The sequence below is a fragment of the Salvelinus alpinus genome, chromosome 4, assembly GCF_045679555.1.
Source record: "Salvelinus alpinus chromosome 4, SLU_Salpinus.1, whole genome shotgun sequence".
NCBI lineage: Eukaryota > Metazoa > Chordata > Actinopteri > Salmoniformes > Salmonidae > Salvelinus > Salvelinus alpinus.
Window position 1 is genome coordinate 89,890,461 of NC_092089.1, and position 27,324 is coordinate 89,917,784.

Here is a 27,324-nt window from a genome sequence, read left to right on the forward strand (position 1 = left end):
CCAGCCAGCCAGTCAGGCTACAAATGTACCTATTTCCGGAACAGTACAGTATTATAGATATGCTCTTTTTTAGTTTACAGATATCTCCAGAACAGCACTGAAATATACATATGTCCTATTTTCTCACATGTTCTAATGTTCTCTGTGTTCTAGGTCTCAGTGTTCCTGGGTCTGAGCTTCTTCTTGGAGCTGACAGCAGGTATCCTGTTCTGATGTTCTCTCTCTGTGTTCCAGTTCTCTGTGTTCCTGGGTCTGATCTTCTTCTTGGAGCTGACAGCAGGCATCCTGGCCTTTGTGTTTAAAGACTGGATCAAAGACCAGCTCAACTTCTTCATCAACAACAACGTCAAGGCTTACCGCGACGACATCGACCTGCAGAACCTCATAGACTTCACACAGGAATATGTGAGTAGTACTAGATGTTATAGAGTTAACACAGGGATATGTCAGTAGTACTAGATGGTATAGAGTTAACACAGGAATATGTCAGTAGTACTAGATGGTATAGAGTTAACACAGGGATATGTCAGTAGTACTAGATGGTATAGAGTTAACACAGGGATATGTCAGTAGTACTAGATGGTATAGAGTTAACACAGGGATATGTCAGTAGTACTAGATGTTATAGAGTTAACAGGGATATGTCAGTAGTACTAGATGGTATAGAGTTAACACAGGAATATGTCAGTAGTACTAGATGTTATAGAGTCAACACAGGAATATGTGAGTAGTACTAGATGTTATAGAGTTAACACAGGGATATGTCAGTAGTACTAGATGGTATAGAGTTAACACAGGAATATGTCAGTAGTACTAGATGTTATATAGTGAACACAGGGATATGTCAGTAGTACTAGATGGTATAGAGTTAACACAGGGATATGTCAGTAGTACTAGATGTTATAGAGTTAACACAGGGATATGTCAGTAGTACTAGATGGTATAGAGTTAACACAGGGATATGTCAGTAGTACTAGATGGTATAGAGTTAACACAGGGATATGTCAGTAGTACTAGATGTTATAGAGTTAACACAGGGATATGTCAGTAGTACTAGATGTTATAGAGTTAACACAGGGATATGTCAGTAGTACTAGATGTTATAGAGTCAACACAGGAATATGTGAGTAGTACTAGATGTTATAGAGTTAACACAGGGATATGTCAGTAGTACTAGATGTTATAGAGTTAACACAGGAATATGTGAGTAGTACTAGATGTTATAGAGTTAACACAGGAATATGTCAGTAGTACTAGATGGTATAGAGTTAACAGGAATAAAGTTGAAGTCGGAAGTTAACATACACTTAGTTTGGAGTCATTAAAACTCGTTTTTCAACCACTCCACAAATTTCTTGTTAATAAACTGTATTTTTCCACAAGTCGGTTAGGACATCTACTTTGTGCATGACACAAGTCATTTTTCCAACAATTGTTTACAGACAGATTATTTCACTTATAATTCACTGTATCACAATTCCAGTGGGTCAGAAGTTTACATACACTAAGTTGACTGTGTCTTTAAACAGCTTGGAACATTCCAGAAAATGATGTCATGCCTTTAGAAGCTTCTGATAGGCTAATTGAGTCAATTGGAGGTGTACCTGTGGATGTATTTCAAGGCCTACCTTCAAACTCAGTGCCTCTTTGCTTGACGTCATGGGAAAATCAAAAGAAATCAGCCAAGATCTCAGAAAAAAAATTGTAAACCTCCACAAGTCTGGTTCATTCTTGGGAGAAATGTTCAAACGCCTGAAGGTACCATGTTCATCTGTACAAACAATAGTACGCAAGTATAAATACCATGGGACCACGCAGCCGTCATACCGCTCAGGAAGGAGACGTGTTCTGTCTCCTGGAGATGAACGTACTTCGTGTGAAAAGTGCAAATCAATCCCAGAACAACAGCAAAGGACCTTGTGAAGATGCTGGAGGAAACAGGTACAAAGTATCTATATCCACATATCCACAGTAAAACGAGTCCTATATCCACATAACCTGAAAGGCCGCTCAGCAAGGAAGAAGCCACTGCTCCAAAACCACCATAAAAAAGCCAGACTACGGTTTGCAACTGCACATGGGGACAAAGATCGTACTTTTTGGAGAAATGTCCTCTTATCTGATTAAAAAATAGAACTGTTTGGCCATAATGACCATCGTTATGTTTGGAGGAAAAAGGGGGACGCTTGCAAGCCGAAGAACACCATCCCAACCATGAAGCATGGGGGTGGCAGTATCATGTTGTGGGGGTGCTTTGCTGCAGGAGGGACTGGTGCACTTCGCAAAATAGATGGCATCATGAGGTAGGAAAATTATGTGGATATATTGAAGCAACATCTCAAGACATCAGTCAGGAAGTTAAAGCTTGGTCGCAAATGAGTCTTCCAAATGGACAATGACCCCAAGCATACTTCCAAAGTTGTGGCAAAATGGCTTAAGGAAAATAAAGTCAAGGTATTAGAGTGGCCATCACAAAGCCATGACCTCAATCCTATAGAACGTTTGTGGGCAGACCTGAAAAAGTGTGTGCGAGCAAGGAGGCCTACAAACCTGACTCAGTTACACCAGCTCTGTCGGGAGGAATGGGCCAAAATTCACCCAACTTATTGTGGGAAGCTTGTGGAAGGCTACCTGAAATGTTTGACCCAAGTTAAACAATTTAAAGGCAATGCTACCAAATACTAATTGAGTGTATGTAAACTTTTGACCCACTGGGAATTTGATGAAAGAAATAAAAGCTGAAATAAATCATTCTCTCAACTATTATTCTGACATTTCACATTCTTACATGTTTTACTAGGATTAAATGTCAGGAATTGTGAGAAACTGAGTTTAAATGTATTTGGCTAAGATGTATGTAACCTGTGAGTAGTAGAAAAGTGTCCCTGGAGCATTTTATGGGTTAAGTGCCTTGCTCAAGGACCCAACGGCATTACATAGTTGCATCTGACCCTAGGTCTGTAGTTCGGACCAACCTCCAGAGCTAAAGGTATTGTATCTTTAACTGTACTGTACAGGCAACATGTCCTGTACCTTTAACTGTACTGTACAGGCAACATGTCCGGTACCTTTAACTGTACTGTACAGGCAACATGTCCGGTACCTTTAACTGTACTGTACAGGCAACATGTATTGTATCTTTAGCTGGACTGTACTGTACAGGCAACATGTCTCGTACCTTTAACTGTACTGTACAGGCAACATGTCTCGTACCTTTAACTGTACTGTACAGGCAACATGTCCGGTACCTTTAACTGTACTGTACAGGCAACATGTATTGTATCTTTAGCTGGACTGTACTGTACAGGCAGCCAGCGCCTTAACCCTGATTGGATAACTGTACAAATGCTGAAGCCAACCAGAGCCAGCCTCTTTATCATAGCAGACTTGGTTGTAGTAACACGTTATAAAGGCTCCTAGGTGGTTATAACATGTAATAAAGCCTTATACCTGTGTGTGTTTTCTAGTGGTCGTGCTGTGGAGCCCACGGTCCTAATGACTGGAACCTGAATATCTACTTCAACTGCACGGAGTTTAACCCCAGTAGAGAGCGCTGTGGCGTCCCCTTCTCCTGCTGCGTCAAAGACCCTGCCGTAAGATACCTTACTGGGCTATAGAACTACATTATAAACCTCAGACTTAATTCAGTTTAACACATGAACATATTCACCTTGTTCTATTCTCATAATTGTTTTGCTTTCATTCGTTTCAGGAAGACGTCCTTAACACACAGTGTGGCTACGACGTGAGACTTCAAGGGGTTGGTTTTTCTCTTGTGTTTTGCTATCCAATCAGTCTTTAAAACCGTGCTGGTGGTAATCCAGAGAGAGAGAGAGGCGGCTGACATTTCAACCTTTCCTCTGAACATCTAGCCAGGCATGGTAGTTAGGGGTTTAGTAGCTAGTTAGCGTTCAGGCTCCTCTCCTCTGTCCTCCTCTCTTCCTAGCTAGCTAGCGTTCAGGCTCCTCTGTCCTCTTCTCTTCCTAGCTAGCTAGCGTTCAGGCTCCTCTGTCCTCCTCTCTTCCTAGCTAGCTAGCGTTCAGGCTCCTCTGTCCTCCTCTCTTCCTAGCTAGCTAGCGTTCAGGCTCCTCTCCTCTGTCCTCCTCTCTTCCTAGCTAGCTAGCGTTCAGGCTCCTCTCCTCTGTCCTCCTCTCTTCCTAGCTAGCTAGCGTTCAGGCTCCTCTCCTTTGTCCTCCTCTCTTCCTAGCTAGCTAGCGTTCAGGCTCCTATCCTCTGTCCTCCTCTCTTCCTAGCTAGCTAGCGTTCAGGCTCCTATCCTCTGTCCTCTCTTCCTAGCTAGCTAGCGTTCAGGCTCCTCTCCTCTCCTCCTCCTCTCTTCCTAGCTAGCTAGCGTTCAGGCTCCTCTCCTCTCCTCCTCCTCTCTTCCTAGCTAGCTAGCGGTCAGGCTCCTCTCCTCCTCTCTTCCTAGCTAGCTAGCGGTCAGGCTCCTCTCCTCCTCTCTTCCTAGCTAGCTAGCGTTCAGGCTCCTCTCCTCCTCTCTTCCTAGCTAGCTAGCGTTCAGGCTCCTCTCCTCCTCTCTTCCTAGCTAGCTAGCGGTCAGGCTCCTCTCCTCCTCTCTTCCTAGCTAGCTAGCGGTCAGGCTCCTCTCCTCCTCTCTTCCTAGCTAGCTAGCGGTCAGGCTCCTCTCCTCCTCTCTTCCTAGCTAGCTAGCGGTCAGGCTCCTCTCCTCCTCTCTTCCTAGCTAGCTAGCGGTCAGGCTCCTCTCCTCTGTCCTCCTCTCTTCCTAGCTAGCTAGCGTTCAGGCTCTTCTCCTCTGTCCTCCTCTCTTCCTAGCTAGCTAGCGTTCAGGCTCTTCTCCTCTGTCCTCCTCTCTTCCTAGCTAGCTAACGTTCAGGCTCCTCTCCTCCTCTCTTCCTAGCTAGCTAGCGGTCAGGCTCCTCTCCTCCTCTCTTCCTAGCTAGCTAGCGTTCAAGCTCCTCTTCTCTGTCCTCCTCTCTTCCTAGCTAGCTAACGTTCAGGCTCCTCTTCTCTGTCCTCCTCTCTTCCTAGCTAGCTAGCGTTCAGGCTCCTCTCCTCTGTCCTCATCTCTTCCTAGCTAGCTAGCGTTCAGGCTCCTCTCCTCTGTCCTCCTGTCTTCCTTAATAACAGTGTGTTTCTCTAACAGTGCTGATTATACTCCAGTTATAGCCCTGGGAAGCCTCACAGCACTACACTATAATTGGGGATTCAGTAGGTTATGCCTCCCTCTGCTGTGTGTGTGTGTGTGTGTGTGTGTGTGTGTGTGTGTGTGTGTGTGTGTGTGTGTGTGTGTGTGTGTGTGTGTGTGTGTGTGTGTGTGTGTGTGTGTGTGTGTGTGTGTGTGTGTGTGTGTGTGTGTGTGTACTCACAATACAGATCTCAACCAGAGCATTGTTGCTATGCATACTGTTATGTAGTGACGCCCCAAAAGACTGTATGTGCTGCAATTCTGTTAGCGTTCAGCCTTGTAGTCTTTGCCTTGAAAAATGTATTAAAACAAGCCATTTAATGTACACAATTCCTGTGGAGTTTGTTTGGGGTGGGAGGGAGGGAGAGTTAGAGAGAGAGACTAGTCTGTGGCGACCTAAATGCCAGAATCAGACAAGAACTTGACACCCTCAGCACACAGGGGGACAAACACCTACTTTGGGTGACCACATTCCCTCCCCCATATGCCCCCCTAGACACAACTACGAGAACATAACCAACACAACTCCCTGCAGCTCTGTCGCACGCTCGGTATGTACATAGTCAATGGTAGGCTTTGAGGGGACTCCTATGGTAGGTACACCTATAGCTCATCTCTTGGCAGTAGTACTGTAGACTACTTTATCACTGACCTCAACCCAGAGTCTCTCAGAGCATTCACAGTCAGCCCACTGACACCCTAAACATCAGCGCCACAGGTAACTTCCACAAAGCTGTGAATGATATGAGAGACAAGGCAAGAAGGGCCTTCTATGCCATCAAAATGAACATACAATGTGAGATATCTATTAGGATCTGGCTAAAAATACTTGAATCAGTTATAGAACCCATTGCCCTTTATTGTTGAGGTCTGGGGTCCGCTCACCAACCAAGAATTCAGAAAATGGGACAAACACCAAATTGAGACTTTGCATACAGAATTATGCAAAATATCCTCTGTGTACAACGTAAAACACCAAATAATGCATGCAGAGCAGAATTAGGCCAATATCCGCTAATTATCAAAATCCGGAAAAGAGCCGAGAGAGAGAATGGGAGAATAGCATAGAGAGAGAGGATAGCGCTTTAACAAAGACAAGACAAACTGAAATGGCTCTAGGGGAAGTTCAGTCACCATCTGAAACATTTCATTGAACGCCCAGGGATTCTCTTTTCTCCCATTGGTGGAGAGTCGGTTTACAGGTTTTAGCTTTGGATCAAAGGAATCCTTGGTGGAGTGTCTCTGTAGAGAGACGAAGGCAAGCTTTGTGGGAGAGAGCCTTATTGTTGCTGGGCCTCAACGGGAAATTTATATGGGGGGGGGGGAGAAAGAATAAAAGACAAGAGCTTGACAAAACATTCACACACAGCTTCATCCACAGTATTCACACACAGCTTCATCCACAGTATTCATACACAGCTTCATCCACAGTATTCATACACAGCTTCATCCACAGTATACACACACAGCTTCAACCACAGTACACACACAGCTTTATCCACAGTATACACACACAGTGTAACGTTCGTCTTGCGAAGAGATTGGTCCAAGAGATTGGACCAAGGCGCAGCGGGTGATGAAGACATGAATGAATTTATTTAACAAGACGTAAACGAACACTAACACGAAAATATACTTGAAAAATTACAAAACAACAAAATGACGTAGACAGACCTGAACTTGAGCACTTACATAAACACGAAGAACGCACGAACAGGAACAGACTACACAAACGAAACAGTCCCGTGTGGTAACACATACAGATACGAGATACAATCACCCACAAACAAACAGTGAGAACATCCTACCTTAATATGGTTCTCAATCAGAGGAAATGTCAAACACCTGCCTCTAATTGAGAACCATATCAGGCAACCCATTTAAACAAACATAGAAACACATAACATAGAATGCCCAACCCAACAGGTCAGGAACGTGACATAACCCCCCCCTCAAGGTGAAAACTCCGGACGCACCAGCATAAAGTCTAGGGGAGGGTCTGGGTGGGTATCTATCCACGGTGGTGGCTCAGGCTCTGGGCGTGGTCCCCACCCCACCATAGTCAATCCCCGCTTTTGTATCCCCCTCCCAATGACCACCCACCAAATTAACCCCACTAGATTAAGGGGCATCTCCGGAATGAGGGGCATCTCCGGAATGAGGGGCATCTCCGGAATGAGGGGCATCTCCGGAATGAGGGGCAGCTCCGGACTGAGGGACGGATCCTGGCTGGCTGGCTCTGGCTGGCTGGCTCTGGCGGATCCTGGCTGGCAGGCTCTGGCGGATCCTGGCTGGACGGCTCTGGCGGATCCAGGCTGGACGGCTCTGGCGGATCCAGGCTGGACGGCTCTGGCGGATCCAGGCTGGACGGCTCTGGCGGATCCTGGCTGGACGGCTCTGGCGGATCCTGGCTAGACAGCTCTGGCTGCTCATGGCTGGCTGACGGCTCTGGCTGCTCATGGCTGGCTGACGGCTCTGGCTGCTCATGGCTGGCTGGCTGCTCATGGCTGGCTGACGGCTCTGGCTGCTCATGGCTGGCTGACGGCTCTGGCTGCTCATGGCTGGCTGACGGCTCTGGCTGCTCATGGCTGGCTGGCGGCTCTGGCTGCTCATGGCTGGCTGACGGCTCTGGCTGCTCATGGCTGGCTGACGGCTCTGGCTGATCCTGTCTGGCGGAAGGCTCTGGCTGATCCTGTCTGGCGGAAGGCTCTGGCTGATCCTGTCTGGCGGAAGGCTCTGGCTGATCCTGTCTGGCGGAAGGCTCTGGCTGATCCTGTCTGGCGGAAGGCTCTGGCTGATCCTGTCTGGCGGAAGGCTCTGGCTGATCCTGTCTGGCGGAAGGCTCTGGCTGATCCTGTCTGGCGGAAGGCTCTGGCTGATCCTGTCTGGCGGACGGCTCTGGCTGATCCTGTCTGGCGGACGGCTCTGGCGGCTCCTGTCTGGCGGACGGCTCTGGCGGCTCCTGTCTGGCGGACGGCTCTGGCGGCTCCTGTCTGGCGGACGGCTCTGGCGGCTCCTGTCTGGCGGACGGCTCTGGCGGCTCCTGTCTGGCGGACGGCTCGGAAGGCTCGGGACAGACGGGCGGCTCGGAAGGCTCGGGACAGACGGGCGGCTCGGAAGGCTCGGGACAGACGGGCGGCTCTGACGGCGCTTGGCAGACGGACAGCTCTGGCCGGCTGAGGCACACTGTATGCCTGGTGCGTGGTGCCGGAACTGGAGGTACCGAGCTAAGGACACGCACCTTCAGGCTAGTGCGGGGAGCAGCAACAGGGCACACTGGACTCTCAATGCGTACTATAGGCCTGGTGTGTGGTACCGGCACTGGTGGTACCGGGCTGAGGGCACGCACATCAGGGCGAGTACGGGGAGAAGGAACAGTGCGTACAGGACTCTGGAGACGCACAGGAGGCTTGGTGCGTGGCGTAGGCACTGGTGGTAATGGGCTGGAGCGGGGAGGTGGCGCCGGAAATACCGGACCGTGCAGGCGTACTGGCTCCCTTGAGCACTGAGCCTGCCCAACCTTACCTGGTTGTATGCTCCCCGTCGCCCGACCAGTGCGGGGAGGTGGAATAACCCGCACCGGGCTATGTAGGCGAACCGGGGACACCATGCGTAAGGCTGGTGCCATGTAAGCCGGCCCGAGGAGACACACTGGTGGCCAGATGCGTTGGGCCGGCTTCATGACATCCGGCTCAATCCTCAATCTAGCCCGGCCGATACGAGGAGCTGGTATGTACCGCACCGGGCTATGCACACGTACAGGAGACACCATGCGCTCTACTGCGTAACACGTACTCTCGCTCTCCACGGTAAGTACAGGGAGTAGGCGCAGGTCTCCTACCTGACTTCGCCACACTCCCTTTTAGCCCCCCCAAGAAATTTTTGGAGTTTCTCTTCGGGTTTCCAGCCTCGCTTACGTGCTGCCTCCTCATATCGCCGCCTCTCTGCTTTCGCTGCCTCCAGCTCAGCTTTGGGACGGCGATATTCTCCTGGCTGTGCCCAGGGTCCCTTTCCGTCCAGAATCTCCTCCCAAGTCCACGAGTCCTGGTTTTTTGGCCGTTGCTGCTCCTCTCACGCTGCTTGATCCTTGTTTGGTGGGTGGTTCTGTAACGGTCGTTCTCCTCCTCTTCGTCTGAAGAGGAGGAGTAGGGATTGGACCAAAGCGCAGCGTGTTGTGAAGACATAATGATATTTATTTAAACAAGAATAACGATGACGAAACACGAAGCAGACTTTAAATTACAAAATAACAAAACGAACTAAACAGACCTGAACTTGAGCACTTACATAAACACAAAGAACGCACGAACAGGAACAGACTACACAAACGAAACAGTCCCGTGTGGTAACACATACAGACACGAGATACAATCACCCACAAACAAACAGTGAGAACATCCTACCTTAATATGGTTCTCAATCAGAGGAAACGTAAAACACCTGCCTCTAATTGAGAACCATATCAGGCAACCCATTTAAACAAACATAGAAACACATAACATAGAATGCCCACCCCAACTCACGCCCTGACCAACTAAACACATACAAAAATAAGAGAAAACAGGTCAGGAACGTGACACACAGCTTTATCCACAGTATACACTCACAGCTTCTTCCACAGTATACACACAGCTTCATCCACATGACACACAGCTTCATCCACAGTATACACACACAGCTTTATCCACAGTATACACACAGCTTCTTCCACAGTATACACACACAGCTTCATCCACAGTACACACACAGCTTTATCCACAGTATACACACACAGCTTTATCCACAGTATACACACAGCTTCATCCACATGACACACAGCTTCATCCACAGTATACACACACAGCTTTATCCACAGTATACACACAGCTTCTTCCACAGTATACACACACAGCTTCATCCACAGTACACACACAGCTTTATCCACAGTATACACACACAGCTTTATCCACAGTATACACACAGCTTCATCCACATGACACACAGCTTCATCCACAGTATACACACACAGCTTTATCCACAGTATACACACAGCTTCTTCCACAGTATACACACACAGCTTCATCCACAGTACACACACAGCTTTATCCACAGTATACACACACAGCTTTATCCACAGTATACACACAGCTTCATCCACATGACACACAGCTTCATCCACAGTATACACACACAGCTTTATCCACAGTATACACACAGCTTCTTCCACAGTATACACACACAGCTTCATCCACAGTACACACACAGCTTTATCCACAGTATACACACACAGCTTTATCCACAGTATACACACAGCTTCATCCACATGACACACAGCTTCATCCACAGTATACACACACAGCTTTATCCACAGTATACACACAGCTTCTTCCACAGTATACACACACAGCTTCATCCACAGTACACACACAGCTTTATCCACAGTATACACACACAGCTTTATCCACAGTACACACACAGCTTTATCCACAGTACACACACAGCTAGACTAGGTCTGTGACGCTAGTTGAATAAACATGTCAATCTAAGTAACCAAAATAATCCTCTTCAAAATCCATCAGTTTACGAAGCGGTTTTTATCTTCCGAACAGTTTGACCTACAAACTATTATGCCCACTCGATGTAAAGGGAAGACTCTCACAGACACTATGGTGGTCTCCGTTTTGCTCTACCACCCACAAGTGTCACGGGACTTGTCTGAAGGTTTACAAAAATGTATGGAAGTAGTAAGGTAGTTTTCTGCCTAGCCACAAAATGGGTTAAATATGTGTAAAATATATATTCATATTTCCTGAGATTTCTTAAATTTCCAAGATATAGGAAAAACACTTAAACAAGCTAAACTCAGCAAAAAAAGAAACGTCCCTTTTTCAGGACCCTCTCTTTCAAAGCTAATTCGTAAAAATCCAAATAACTTCACAGATCTTCATTGTAAAGGGTTTAAACACTGTTTCCCCATGCTTGTTTCATTAAACAATTAATGAACATGCACCTGTGGAACGGTCGTTAAGACACTAACAGCTTACAGACGGTAGGCAATTTTGTTCAAATCCCCGAGCTGACAAGGTACAAATCTGTCGTTCTGCCCCTGAATAAGGCAGTTAACCCACTGTTCCTAGGCCGTCATTGAAAATAAGAATTTGTTCTTAACTGACTTGCCTAGTTAAATAAAGGTTAAAAAATAATAAATTAAGGTTACAGTTAATTTACTTAGGACACTACAGAGGCCTTTCTACTGACTCTGGAAAAACACCCGAAGAAAGATGCCCAGGGTCCCTGGTCATCTGTGTGAACGTGTCTTATGCATGCTGCAAGGAGGCATTAGGACTGCAGATGTGTACTCTGGAGCGGTATCGATTTGGAGGTGAAGGGTCCATCATGGTCTGGGGCACCGTGACACAGCTTCATCGGACTGAGCTTGTTGTCATTGCAGGCAATCTCAACGCTGTGCGTTACAGGGAAGACATCCTCCTCCCTCATGTGGTGCCCTTCCTGCAGGCTCATCCTGACATGACCCTCCAGCATGACAATGCCACCATGCACAGAACGAGCAGTATGGCTGATTTCCTGCCAGACAGGAATGTCAGTGTTCTGCCATGGCCAGCGAAGAGCCCGGGTCTCAATCCCATTGAGCATGTCTGGGACCTGTTGGATCGGAGGGTGAGGGCCTAGGGCCATTCCCCCCAGAAATGTCAGTGAACTTGCAGGTGCCTTGGTGGAAGAGTGGGGTAACATCTCACAACAACAACTGGCACATCTGGTGCAGTCCATGAGGAGGAGATGCACTGCAGTACTTATTAATGCAGCTGGTGGCCACACCAGATACTGACTGTTACTTTTAATTTTGACCCCCTCTTTGTTCAGGGACACATTATTCAATTTCTGTTAGTCACATGTCTGTGGGAACTTGTTCAGTTTATGGCTCAGTTGTTGAATCTTATGTTCATACAAATATTTACACATGTTAAGTTTGCTGAAAATAACCGCAGTTGACAGTGAGAGGACTTTCTTTTTTTGCTGAGTTTATATATTAATATTTCCTGAGATTTCTTGTATTTCCTAGATATGCGGAAAAACACTTCTAAAACAAGCTACATATGGGCAGAACTAAAACAAGTTATCTAATGATTCTCTCTCTTGTTGTTCTATTGTTTTCAGTACTTGTCTTATATTATCTCCAATGTATCGTCCTTGTAAAAAACCTGTCTGATTAGGATGAATAATATCCCTAAATACTTTTTTAATTATATGTGCTATGCAACTCTGAAGTGTAAAGCGCCTCCCAATTTTTTAAATGGACTGGATCTTTATATTTCCCACCTGTGTCCTGTTTCAGTAATAATGAAATCAGACCTTGCTGAGTATCTGATAATCTACCATTTACATAGGAGTGGTTAACATATGTTGATAACGGACCTCTACATAGAAAAATGTGTGATATACCTCAACTGGTATGTCATCCAGCCCGGATGTTTCCTGGACTTAAAGGCTTTAAATGCATCAGGAAGTTCCTCCTCTGTAATTTCACCTTCACATGAGTCTTTCTGTACGGTTGTTAATTTTACATTATTAATAGAATTAAAAATCCATACCATTATCTTCAGTTAGAGGAGATGGAGGAGACTGAAACGAAAACATATGTTTAAAGTATTTTACTTTTGTCTTTCAAAATATTGTTTGGTGATTCATGGAGGACCGTCGTTCGTAACACGTTTTCAGTCAATTATTTTGGAGAGGATTTCTATGTTGAAGATTTAAAAAAATAAATAAAATAAAAATTAAAAATGGTGCATTTGTTCCCCATATTCCATCCAGGTCGCTTTATTTTTTAAATAATATTTTACAGTTGATCTTTCTAGTTCTTCCTCTAACTTATAGTTCCTCTAGTTATTTTAGTTCTTCCTCTAACTTATTATGTGCCTGTACTGTTAAGTCCTCTATTTTCTTTGTTAATATGATCTCTCTTGACCTAAATAGTTTTTAAAGATGAGTATTGAATTGCGTGTCCTCCAAACACACATCTAAAAATGTCCCGTACAATAAGGGGATCAGAAGCTAAGCAGGGTTGGTCCTGGTCGGTCCCTGGATGGGAGACCAGATGCTGCTTGAAAGTGGTGTTTTGTGGTCTAGCAGGAGGCACTCTTTCCTTTTGGTCTAAAATAAAAAATATCCCAATGCCCCAGGGCAGTGATTGGGGAAATTGCCCTGTGTAGGGTGCGGCCTTTTGGATGGGACGTTAAACGGGTGGTCCTGACTCTCTGTGGTCACTGAAGATCTCATGGCACTTATCGTAAGAGTAGGGGTGTTAACCCCGGTGTCCTGGCTACATTTCCCAATCTGGTCCTCATACTATCATGGCCACCTAATCATCCCCAGTTTACAATTGGCTCATTCATCCCCCTCCTCTCCCCTGTAACTATTCCCCAGGTCGTTGCTGCAAATGGCAATGTGTTCTCAGTCAATTGACCTGGTAAATTAAGGGTTAACAAAAAAATAAAAGTTTAACCAAAAAAGTGTTAAACAAATCAAAATATATTTTAGATTCTTCAACGTAGCCATCAGGGGGGGGGGGGGGATTGGTGCATATCCCCCTCTGATATGCACCAATCCCCCTCTGATATGCACCAATCCCCCCCTCTGATATGCACCAATCCCCCCCTCTGATATGCACTAATCACCCCCCTCTGATATGCACCAAATCCCCCCCTCTGATATGCACCAATCCCCCTCTGATATGCACCAATCCCCCTCTGATATGCACCAATCCCCCCCTCTGATATGCACCAATCCCCCCCCTCTGATATGCACCCACCCCCCCTCCAAGACCATCACAGCCCTAATAGAGACACAAAGCTTATTGCTGCTCTCATGACCTCCTATGAAGTGTTGTACACTTGGCATAATGTTAATACTACACTATCTATGCCAGAGGGGGACACAGTGAATTCATCCTAAATGGCACCCTAATTCCCTTAATAGTGCACTTATTTTAACTAGGTCCCATAGGGAATAGGGTGTCATTTGGGACTAAAATCGTTTTTTTTTTTTTTATCCTTCATGTTCTGTGAGTCATAGTCTAATGGACAGTGGTTTGGTCTGGTTCGGCTAACTCTGTGTCAAAAAGGTTTTTCTCCAAACTGTTGGTTGTGGGGGGAAACAGTGTATTATAACATGTCTCCAATCTCCCCCTCCCAGGAGTTGGACCAGCAGAAATACATCTACACTAAGGGTTGTGTGGACCAGTTTGAGAGGTGGCTTCAGGACAACCTGATCATTGTAGCCGGGGTCTTTGTGGGCGTCGCACTTCTACAGGTAAGGAGGACTTCCAAAATACATTTATTTAACAAATGTATATTTAAAGAGTCAGCTTTGTGTGAATCCGATAAATAATGTTTGCATTTGCTGTCATCATCACGACAGGAAGTCAGGGTTTCTGCTAGCTGACCATTACCGGTTTTGGCATTTACAAAAAACAATTTAAACCCATAAATAAAACGGTTGCCGGGCCAAAATGACCGTGAGAGAAGAAAAATCCCGTTGCAAAATCATGCTTTTTATTCATTCATTGATGGAAATACATTTGACCATCATGCTTATCGGTCTAGGTTAATTAGCATAATATACTGGAATCTAACTGGCCTGTGTGTATTTTCGTTAATCATCATGTGTCTTATTTATCCTACACATCTATTACATGCACACAGTATATAGAAAGAGCCTATTTCGAGTGGGATTTCTTACAATGGGGGGGAAGCTTACAATTTATCCTGCCATTTTTACCATTCTGCTTGCCAGTTATCATATTCATATGTGTCTTTTCATGGAACAGTTTCATTTCAATAAAGTTTTTGATTTCTATCACGCGATTAATCAAAAAAATCTATAAAAATCATGGAAAATTATAACTCAACTAATGTGATATCAGCCTTTGCCATTGATACACTGTGATCCAGTGGCGGCTAAAGAAATGAGCTCATGGAACTCATAGGCCAATGCTGCAGTAGGCTTATAACTTCCATTGCTCTTTCACACTGAGGATTGGTGATTATCGAGGGGCAGGTTGTTGGAAAGATTTTTCAAATAGCTTATGTCGAGGAACTATAGTTTTAATTAGGGATGCACAATATATCGGTGAACATATCGGAATCGGACAATATTAGCTAAAAATGTCAACGTCGGTATCGGCCCGATGTCTAGTTTAACGGCGATGTGCAAAACCGATGTCAAAGCTGACGTGCCATACCTATATAACGTAGGTACGTGACGTAATGAAGCCACGTAAAATTGTGCGCTACACGTGTAACACAGCGTTCCTAACCTAGCGCGCAATGTCGAGCAGTCATTTAAAAGAGTATTAAAAGAGTAAGACAATTTCAGCGAGACAACTCAAAAGGTGAAATCTATTAAAGCCAAGATAGTGGAATTCATTGCCCTTGACAATTAACCGTTCTCTGTCGTGGATGATGTTTGGCTTTCGCCGACTGGTCGTGCACCGGTACACACTACCAAGTGCGCTATTTTTCAGATGTTTCCCTACCAGAGTTACACAGTAATAGCGTCACTGCTATTAGCATCACAACATACTAAGGAACGCCGTTTGGGTCAAAAAAGATTAAGTCAAATGCACTGTCAAAGTTGCACAAAAAAGTCTGCAAACACCGAACGATGTGTTTACGATACCGCGTTGGTAATAAAGCTTCATTTGTTCGACCGCAACTTCTGGGGGTGCTTTGGGATGGAAATGCAATATGGCAGTCGTGCCAACATATCTCATCAGCCACCTGGTGGAAGGGACGTTGTGGATCTGAGGCTCTTTCCCCTGTTGCCTCCATCATCCTCCAAATCCCACCAACATCAGCCGTCTCAGAGCGCAACTGGTCCTTGTTTGGGAACACACACACCAAAGCACGCAACAGGCTGATCAATACAACGGTTGAAAAATTGGTGGCCATCCGGGCAAATTTGAGGCTTTTCGAGCTTGACAACGAGTCATCCTCAACAAGGTTGGAAAGTGACAGTGAAGATGAGGCCTCAGAGTCTGATGTTCAAGAGGTGGACATTGAGGAGGTCCAGGGAGAAGACATGGAAGCCTGAGAGGAAGACAACCAAAGCTTTAGTTTCTAGACTGTCATTTTACAGATGTATGTTGAAAACGTTTTCGGTAGATGCGATGGCTCATTGGGGATCATTCATTATTCCCTTTCTTTTTTTGTTCAGTGAAATCATCCCATGTGAAGAGTCTCATTTCATTAAAGTTCAATTCGTTTACTAAATAGTTTTTTTGATTTCTATTGGAAGGATTTAATAATTTGCAATTATGTCTACTTATGATAAGGTAAAAGGTTTATGTTTCTATCTCCATATGATATGGTAAATATATCCGTTGCAAAAAACATCTACATTTAAATGGCATTAATATTAATTTCCATATATTCCCCTTAATTCCCACAAAGTTTCCACCTCTGAATATTCCCCAAATTATGCAACCCTGATCCTAGTCGTGTTAGCAACCCTGATCCTAGTCGTGTTAGCAACCCTGATCTAAGTCGTGTTAGCAACCCTGATCCTAGTCGTGTTAGCAACCCTAATCCTAGTCGTGTTAGCAACCCTGATCCTAGTCGTATTAGTAACCCTGATCCTAGTCGTATTAGCAACCCTGATCCTAGTCGTATTAGCAACCCTGATCCTAGTCGTATTAGCAACCCTGATCCTAGTGGTATTAGCAACCCTAATCCTAGTCGTATTAGTAACCCTGATCCTAGTTGTGTTAGCAACCCTGATCCTAGTCGTGTTAGCAACCCTGATCCTAGTCGTGTTAGCAACCCTAATCCTAGTCGTGTTAGCAACCCTGATCCTAGTGGTATTAGTAACCCTAATCCTAGTCGTATTAGCAACCCTGATCCTAGTCGTGTTAGCAACCCTGATCCTAGTCGTGTTAGCAACCCTGATCCTAGTCGTGTTAGCAACCCTGATCCTAGTGGTATTAGTAACCCTAATCCTAGTCGTATTAGCAACCCTGATCCTAGTCGTGTTAGTAACCCTGATCCTAGTCGTGTTAGCAACCCTGGTCCTAGTCGTATTAGTAACCCTGATCCTAGTCGTATTAGCAACCCTGATCCTAGTCGTGTTAGCAACCCTGATCCTAGTCGTATTAGCAACCCTGATCCTAGTCGTATTATACAACCCTGATCCTAGTCGTATTAGCAACCCTGATCCTAGTCGTATTAGCAACCCTGATCCTAGTCGTATTAGCAACCCTGATCCTAGTCGTATTATACAACCCTGATCCTAGTCGTATTAGCAACCCTGATCCTAGTCGTATTAGCAACCCTGATCCTAGTCGTATTAGCAACCCTGATCCTAGTCGTATTATACAACCCTGATCCTAGTCGTATTATACAACCCTGATCCTAGTCGTATTAGCAACCCTGATCCTAGTCGTATTAGCAACCCTGATCCTAGTCGTGTTAGCAACCCTGATCCTAGTCGTGTTAGCAACCCTGATCCTAGTCGTGTTAGCAACCCTGATCCTAGTCGTGTTAGCAACCCTGATCCTAGTCGTGTTAGCAACCCTGATCCTAGTCGTGTTAGCAACCCTGATCCTAGTCGTGTTAGCAACCCTGATCCTAGTCGTGTTAGCAACCCTGATCCTAGTCGTGTTAGCAACCCTGATCCTAGTCGTGTTAGCAACACTGATCCTAGTCGTATTAGCAACCCTGATCCTAGTGGTATTATACAACCCTGATCCTAGTCGTATTAGCAACCCTGATCCTAGTCGTATTAGCAACCCTGATCCTAGTCGTATTATACAACCCTGATCCTAGTCGTATTATACAACCCTGATCCTAGTGGTATTATACAACCCTGATCCTAGTCGTATTAGCAACCCTGATCCTAGTCGTATTAGCAACCCTGATCCTAGTCGTATTATACAACCCTGATCCTAGTCGTATTATACAACCCTGATCCTAGTGGTATTATACAACCCTGATCCTAGTCGTATTAGCAACCCTGATCCTAGTGGTATTATCAACCCTGATCCTAGTCGTATTAGCAACCCTGATCCTAGTCGTATTAGCAACCCTGATCCTAGTCGTATTAGTAACCCTGATCCTAGTCGTATTAGTAACCCTGATCCTAGTCGTATTAGCAACCCTGATCCTAGTCGTGTTAGCAACCCTGATCCTAGTCGTGTTAGCAACACTGATCCTAGTCGTATTAGCAACACTGATCCTAGTGGTATTATACAACCCTGATCCTAGTCGTGTTAGCAACCCTGATCCTAGTCGTATTAGTAACCCTGATCCTAGTCGTGTTAGCAACCCTGATCCTAGTCGTGTTAGCAACCCTGATCCTAGTCGTGTTAGCAACCCTGATCCTAGTCGTGTTAGCAACCCTGATCCTAGTCGTGTTAGCAACCCTGATCCTAGTCGTATTAGTAACCCTGATCCTAGTCGTGTTAGCAACCCTGATCCTAGTCGTGTTAGCAACCCTGATCCTAGTCGTATTAGCAACCCTGATCCTAGTCGTGTTAGCAACCCTGATCCTAGTCGTGTTAGCAACCCTAATCCTAGTCGTGTTAGCAACCCTGATCCTAGTCGTGTTAGCAACCCTGATCCTAGTCGTGTTAGCAACCCTGATCCTAGTCGTGTTAGCAACCCTGATCCTAGTCGTATTAGTAACCCTGATCCTAGTCGTGTTAGCAACCCTGATCCTAGTCGTGTTAGCAACCCTGATCCTAGTCGTGTTAGCAACCCTGATCCTAGTCGTGTTAGCAACCCTGATCCTAGTCGTGTTAGCAACCCTGATCCTAGTCGTGTTAGCAACCCTGATCCTAGTCGTATTAGCAACCCTGATCCTAGTCGTATTAGCAACCCTGATCCTAGTCGTATTAGCAACCCTGATCCTAGTCGTATTATACAACCCTGATCCTAGTCGTATTAGCAACCCTGATCCTAGTCGTATTAGCAACCCTGATCCTAGTCGTATTAGCAACCCTGATCCTAGTCGTATTATACAACCCTGATCCTAGTCGTATTATACAACCCTGATCCTAGTCGTATTAGCAACCCTGATCCTAGTCGTATTAGCAACCCTGATCCTAGTCGTGTTAGCAACCCTGATCCTAGTCGTGTTAGCAACCCTGATCCTAGTCGTGTTAGCAACCCTGATCCTAGTCGTGTTAGCAACCCTGATCCTAGTCGTGTTAGCAACCCTGATCCTAGTCGTGTTAGCAACCCTGATCCTAGTCGTGTTAGCAACCCTGATCCTAGTCGTGTTAGCAACCCTGATCCTAGTCGTGTTAGCAACCCTGATCCTAGTCGTGTTAGCAACACTGATCCTAGTCGTATTAGCAACCCTGATCCTAGTGGTATTATACAACCCTGATCCTAGTCGTATTAGCAACCCTGATCCTAGTCGTATTAGCAACCCTGATCCTAGTCGTATTATACAACCCTGATCCTAGTCGTATTATACAACCCTGATCCTAGTCGTATTATACAACCCTGATCCTAGTCGTATTAGCAACCCTGATCCTAGTGGTATTATCAACCCTGATCCTAGTCGTATTAGCAACCCTGATCCTAGTCGTATTAGCAACCCTGATCCTAGTCGTATTAGTAACCCTGATCCTAGTCGTATTAGTAACCCTGATCCTAGTCGTATTAGCAACCCTGATCCTAGTCGTGTTAGCAACCCTGATCCTAGTCGTGTTAGCAACACTGATCCTAGTCGTATTAGCAACACTGATCCTAGTGGTATTATACAACCCTGATCCTAGTCGTGTTAGCAACCCTGATCCTAGTCGTATTAGTAACCCTGATCCTAGTCGTGTTAGCAACCCTGATCCTAGTCGTGTTAGCAACCCTGATCCTAGTCGTGTTAGCAACCCTGATCCTAGTCGTGTTAGCAACCCTGATCCTAGTCGTGTTAGCAACCCTGATCCTAGTCGTATTAGTAACCCTGATCCTAGTCGTGTTAGCAACCCTGATCCTAGTCGTGTTAGCAACCCTGATCCTAGTCGTATTAGCAACCCTGATCCTAGTCGTGTTAGCAACCCTGATCCTAGTCGTGTTAGCAACCCTAATCCTAGTCGTGTTAGCAACCCTGATCCTAGTCGTGTTAGCAACCCTGATCCTAGTCGTGTTAGCAACCCTGATCCTAGTCGTGTTAGCAACCCTGATCCTAGTCGTATTAGTAACCCTGATCCTAGTCGTGTTAGCAACCCTGATCCTAGTCGTGTTAGCAACCCTGATCCTAGTCGTGTTAGCAACCCTGATCCTAGTCGTGTTAGCAACCCTGATCCTAGTCGTGTTAGCAACCCTGATCCTAGTCGTGTTAGCAACCCTGATCCTAGTCGTGTTAGCAACCCTGATCCTAGTCGTGTTAGCAACCCTGATCCTAGTCGTGTTAGCAACCCTGATCCTAGTCGTGTTAGCAACCCTGATCCTAGTCGTGTTAGCAACCCTGATCCTAGTCGTGTTAGCAACCCTGATCCTAGTCGTGTTAGCAACCCTGATCCTAGTCGTGTTAGCAACCCTGATCCTAGTCGTGTTAGCAACCCTGATCCTAGTCGTGTTAGCAACCCTGATCCTAGTCGTGTTAGCAACCCTGATCCTAGTCGTGTTAGCAACCCTGATCCTAGTCGTGTTAGCAACCCTGATCCTAGTCGTGTTAGCAACCCTGATCCTAGTCGTGTTAGCAACCCTGATCCTAGTCGTGTTAGCAACCCTGATCCTAGTCGTGTTAGCAACCCTGATCCTAGTCGTGTTAGCAACCCTGATCCTAGTCGTGTTAGCAACCCTGATCCTAGTCGTGTTAGCAACCCTGATCCTAGTCGTGTTAGCAACCCTGATCCTAGTCGTGTTAGCAACCCTGATCCTAGTCGTTGCATCTTTAGATTCCCCTTATTTCTAAGTTTCTAACAGATCTTTTCGTCTCTTTTGTCACATATGGAACCTTTCCCAGGTGCGCTGTTTAAAGTGGTGTTTTCAGGTGCGCTGTTTAAAGTGGTGTTTTCAGGTGCGCTGTTTAAAGTGGTGTTTTCAGGTGCGCTGTTTAAAGTGGTGTTTTCAGGTGCGCTGTTTAAAGTGGTGTTTTCAGGTGCGCTGTTTAAAGTGGTGTTTCCCAGGTGCGCTGTTTAAAGTGGTGTTTCCCAGGTGCGCTGTTTAAAGTGGTGTTTCCCAGGTGCGCTGTTTAAAGTGGTGTTTTCAGGTGCGCTGTTTAAAGTGGTGTTTTCAGGTGCGCTGTTTAAAGTGGTGTTTTCAGGTGCGCTGTTTAAAGTGGTGTTTTCAGGTGCGCTGTTTAAAGTGGTGTTTTCAGGTGCGCTGTTTAAAGTGGTGTTTCCCAGGTGCGCTGTTTAAAGTGGTGTTTCCCAGGCGCGCTGTTTAAAGTGGTGTTTTCCCACCGAGTTGCATTTTGGCGAATGTTTGAAAATGACGTTTTATTGGTTGCTTTATTACATGAGATCATTACCATAATGTAAATGTTCTGTTAAGATCATTACCATAATGTAAATGTGATTTCTGTCATTCTGAGCCCCGTGGTTGACGCCCTAATCGGTTATCCACCCACTGCATATGTGTCCTGTAAATTTCTCAAAAGGCTGTTAAATCAAAATCTTCCCGGTTACGTTGTGCCCGACATTTTCCTACAGGAAACCCTGCTGGGAGTGTGCATTTAGTTTGAGACTGCCATCTGCTGGCGATAATCAGGATCACTTCCTTTTCTCTGTGTGTGGCTCTAAATCACCTATGCTATAAATGTCAAGCTATGTGCCAGAGGCTGGCAGAGAGGAAATGTAATTTAGCTAACATGTGATGTCATTTCCTGTTTAGATATTTGGGATCTGCCTGGCTCAGAACCTGGTGAGTGACGTCAAGGCCGTGAAGGCCAACTGGTGACCCCAGGACCTTGAGGGGGGGGGGGGGGCGTACTCTGACCTTTGACCCCCAACATCCAGCTCGCTGAACCGCTGAGAGGTGGAAACACAAACAGCTGTTTACCTCTGGACCTGCCGGGCTGAGAGTTGGAAACACAAACAGCTGTTTACCTCTGGTCCTGCCGGGCTGAGACGTGGAAACACAAACAGCTGTTTACCTCTGGACCTGCCGGGCTGAGAGGTGGAAACACAAACAGGTGTTTACCTCTGGTCCTGCCGGGCTGAGACGTGGAAACACAAACAGCTGTTTACCTCTGGTCCTGCCGGGCTGAGACGTGGAAACACAAACAGCTGTTTACCTCTGGTCCTGCCGGGCTGAGATGTGGAAACACAAACAGCTGTTTACCGCTGGACCTGCAGGGCTGAGAGTTGGAAACAGAAAAACAGCTGTTTACCTCTGGACCTGCCGGGCTGAGAGGTGGAAACACAAACAGCTGTTTTCCTCTGGTCCTGCCGGGCTGAGACGTGGAAACACAAACAGCTGTTTACCTCTGGACCTGCCGGGCTGAGATGTGAAAACACAAACAGCTGTTTACCTCTGGTCCTGCCGGGCTGAGAGTTGGAAACACAAACAGCTGTTTACCTCTGGACCTGCCGGGCTGAGACGTGGAAACACAAACAGCTGTTTACCTCTGGACCTGCCGGGCTGAGACGTGGAAACACAAACAGCTGTTTACCTCTGGACCTACCGGGCTCGGGAGCTACCACACAAAACATTGTTTACTGTCCCAAACAGACAAACACACACACCGTTTATTACCACTCTGGGCTGGGGACTTACACACACACACAAGTACATATGGACACACAGGGGACTCGTGTGGATGTCTAGCTCAACTGATCTGACTTGAGGAACTGGACTCTTTGTTCTTTACACTTTGATTCCACTGGGTGTATTTCCCTGCTCCGGGAAGATGCACCCATTGGCTGGTGGAGATGAATAGAAAGACAAATAAACAGATATAGGACCTGGGTGAAAGCTGAGAAGAGGATGAGAGGAGAGATTACAACTCTCTTCTTTTTATTCAGTCACATATCAGTCTATTTCACCTCAACACTACTACCACTAGGATTTCAAAACAGCCCTTCAGAAAAGGCCTTCCACAGCTGCTTGTTAGATAGCTACTAATCCCACGTGTACAGCCTTTCTGTTTCCTGTACAGTATAGAGTGGGCTGCCGACTGACCTACTGGCTGGCTGACAGGATGGCATTTCCTCCGTTACTCTATGACCACTGAAAGACATAAAGCGCACTTCCTGTTAGCGCAAAGTAAGGAAATGGGAGTATTCCATTTCACGTTCAGAAAATTCCGGTTAGCACGGCCTTGCTACGGATGCATGTCTTTAACCGCCTGCTTTTGAATGGCATGTTCAAACATATATATATATATATATATATATATATAACGTTATACTGGCCTTTATACTGACGTTAAATCTATATATATATATATATATATATGTGAATTTATTTTCAGAGTTTTGTCTGTCGATGTTTTGAGTTTAATCAAACAGCAGACAGACAGACATGTATGGAGAGATTATGTTTCTCTCCCAGCGTTCTTGAAGCTTTGGGCCTTTTACTTGATCTAAACTTTAACCTTATACTGATGTTAAACCTCTGTTATGTTGGCGTTAAATCTCTGTTATACTGACGTTAAATCTCTGTTATACTGACGTTAAATCTCTGTTATACTGACGTTAAATCTCTGTTATACTGACGTTAAATCTCTGTTATACTGACGTTAAACCTCTGTTATACTGACGTTAAATCTGTTATACTGGCGTTAAATCTCTGTTAAACTGACGTTAAATCTCTGTTAAACTGACGTTAAATCTCTGTTAAACTGACGTTAAATCTCTGTTAAACTGACGTTAAATCTGTTATACTGACGTTAAATCTGTTATACTGACGTTAAATCTGTTATACTGACGTTAAATCTGTTATACTGACGTTAAATCTGTTATACTGACGTTAAATCTGTTATACTGATGTTAAATCTGTTATACTAACGTTATACTGACGTTAAATCTCTGTTATACTGACGTTAAATCTCTGTTATACTGACATTAAATCTCTGTTATACTGACGTTAAATCTCTGTTATACTGACATTAAATCTCTGTTATACAGACGTTAAATCTCTGTTATACTGACGTTAAATCTCTGTTATACTGACGTTAAATCTCTGTTATACTGACGTTAAATCTCTGTTATACTGACGTTAAATCTCTGTTATACTGACGTTAAACCTCTGTTATACTGACGTTAAATCTGTTATACTGGCGTTAAATCTCTGTTAAACTGACGTTAAATCTCTGTTAAACTGACGTTAAATCTCTGTTAAACTGACGTTAAATCTCTGTTAAACTGACGTTAAATCTGTTATACTGACGTTAAATCTGTTATACTGACGTTAAATCTGTTATACTGACGTTAAATCTGTTATACTGACGTTAAATCTGTTATACTGATGTTAAATCTGTTATACTAACGTTATACTGACGTTAAATCTCTGTTATACTGACGTTAAATCTCTGTTATACTGACATTAAATCTCTGTTATACTGACGTTAAATCTCTGTTATACTGACATTAAATCTCTGTTATACAGACGTTAAATCTCTGTTATACTGACGTTAAATCTCTGTTATACTGACATTAAATCTCTGTTATACTGACGTTAAATCTCTGTTATACTGACGTTAAATCTCTGTTATACAGACGTTAAATCTCTGTTATACTGACGTTAAATCTCTGTTATACTGACATTAAATCTCTGTTATACTGAAGTTACATCTCTGTTATACTGACGTTAAATCTCTGTTATACTGACGTTAAATCTCTGTTATACTGACGTTAAATCTGTTATACTGACGTTAAATCTGTTATACTGACGTTAAATCTGTTATACTGACGTTAAATCTCTGTTATACTGACGTTAATCTCTGTTATACTGACGTTAAATCTCTGTTATACTGACGTTAAATCTCTGTTATACTGACGTTAAATCTCTGTTATACTGACGTTATCTCTGTTATACTGACGTTAAATCTGTTATACTGACGTTATCTCTGTTATACTGACGTTAAATCTCTGTTATACTGACGTTAAATCTCTGTTATACTGACGTTAAATCTCTGTTATGCTGACGTTAAATCTCTGTTATGCTGACGTTAAATCTCTGTTATGCTGACGTTAAATCTGTTATACTGACGTTAAATCTGTTATACTGACGTTAAATCTGTTATACTGACGTTAAATCTCTGTTATGCTGACGTTAAATCTCTGTTATGCTGACGTTAAATCTCTGTTATGCTGACGTTAAATCTCTGTTATACTGACGTTAAATCTCTGTTATACTGACGTTAAATCTCTGTTATACTGACGTTAAATCTCTGTTATGCTAACGTTAAATCTCTGTTATGCTGACGTTAAATCTGTTATACTGACGTTAAATCTGTTATACTGACGTTAAATCTCTGTTAAACTGACGTTATACTGACATTAAATCTCTGTTATGCTGACGTTAAATCTCTGTTATACTGACGTTAAATCTCTGTTATCCTGGGGTTGGTTTGATGCCTTTATTCTGTCTCTTCTGGTATCCCACCTTTTTGGAAGTTTGAATTACATTACACCCCTGTTGTTATTCTTATGTCTTATCAACAAAAACAACAACAATTCTCCTTGTGTTTGTTGTCTGTCTTCGTTGGACTGGTTTTTAATTTGTTTATATGAAATAACACATACTTGTTAATATCTTTAAATATAAATAGTAACACATTTTCTCAGTTTAACATGAATGATGCTGTATCATTTATATTAGTAAGTAGAGTTTCCGGGTACTTTTCCCATGTTTTCCAGGAATCCTGATTGTAGGATTCCGTATTTCCTGCTTTTTCCTTCCTGATTCTGGGAATCTTCCAACTGGGATTTCTGGGAATTCTGGGAAAGTTAACAGAATTTTTCATCCCTGTTAGTACAGTACGTTATCAGTAACCATGGTGACATGTAAATGATTTTATTATTGTTACATTTTCAATACAGAGTTTACACTGTGCATCCCAGTACATTTTTCAATACAGTTTACACTGTGCATCCCAGTACATTTTTCAATACAGTTTACACTGTGCATCCCAGTACATTTTTCAATACAGTTTACACTGTGCATCCCAGTACATTTTTCAATACAGTTTACACTGTGCATCCCAGTACATTTTTCAATACAGTTTACACTGGTCATCCCAGTACATTTTTCAATACAGTTTACACTGGTCATCCCAGTACATTTTCAATACAGTTTACACTGGTCATCCCAGTACATTTTTCAATACAGTTTACACTGGTCATCCCAGTACATTTTTCAATACAGTTTACACTGTGCATCCCAGTACATTTTTCAATACAGTTTACACTGGTCATCCCAGTACATTTTTCAATACAGTTTACACTGGTCATCCCAGTACATTTTTCAATACAGTTTACACTGGTCATCCCAGTACATTTTTCAATACAGTTTACACTGGTCATCCCAGTACATTTCTCAATACAGTTTACACTGGTCATCCCAGTACATTTCTCAATACAGTTTACACTGGTCATCCCAGTACATTTTTCAATACAGTTTACACTGGTCATCCCAGTACATTTCTCAATACAGTTTACACTGGTCATCCCAGTACATTTTTCAATACAGTTTACACTGGTCATCCCAGTACATTTCTCAATACAGTTTACACTGGTCATCCCAGTACATTTTTCAATACAGTTTACACTGGTCATCCCAGTACATTTTTCAATACAGTTTACACTGGTCATCCCAGTACATTTTTCAATACAGTTTACACTGTGCATCCCAGTACATTTTCCAATACAGTTTACACTGGTCATCCCAGTACATTTTTCAATACAGTTTACACTGGTCATCGCAGTACATTTTTCAATACAGAGTTTACACTGGTCATCCCAGTACATTTTTCAATACAGAGTTTACACTGGTCATCCCAGTACATTTTTCAATACAGTTTACACTGGTCATCCCAGTACATTTTTCAATACAGTTTACACTGGTCATCCCAGTACATTTTTCAATACAGTTTACACTGGTCATCCCAGTACATTTTTCAATACAGTTTACACTGTTCATCCCAGTACATTTTTCAATACAGTTTACACTGGTCATCCCAGTACATTTTTCAATACAGTTTACACTGGT

General features: G+C 44.1%; 1 protein-coding gene across 2 annotated transcripts in view; it reads left to right on the forward strand.

The window, feature by feature from the left end:
• Positions 1 to 26,279, forward strand: part of LOC139574658 (tetraspanin-17-like) — a 50,619-nt gene extending 24,340 nt beyond the window's left edge. For both annotated transcript variants that reach the window (XM_071399426.1, XM_071399425.1), the window contains 5 exons: positions 235 to 405; positions 3,468 to 3,593; positions 3,713 to 3,760; positions 14,360 to 14,476; positions 22,003 to 26,279. In XM_071399426.1, the coding sequence (XP_071255527.1) occupies positions 235 to 405; positions 3,468 to 3,593; positions 3,713 to 3,760; positions 14,360 to 14,476; positions 22,003 to 22,068 (528 nt within the window). In that variant the 3' untranslated portion in view covers positions 22,069 to 26,279. The remainder of the gene's footprint in view (positions 1 to 234; positions 406 to 3,467; positions 3,594 to 3,712; positions 3,761 to 14,359; positions 14,477 to 22,002) is intronic.
• Positions 26,280 to 27,324: the final 1,045 nt, after the last annotated feature.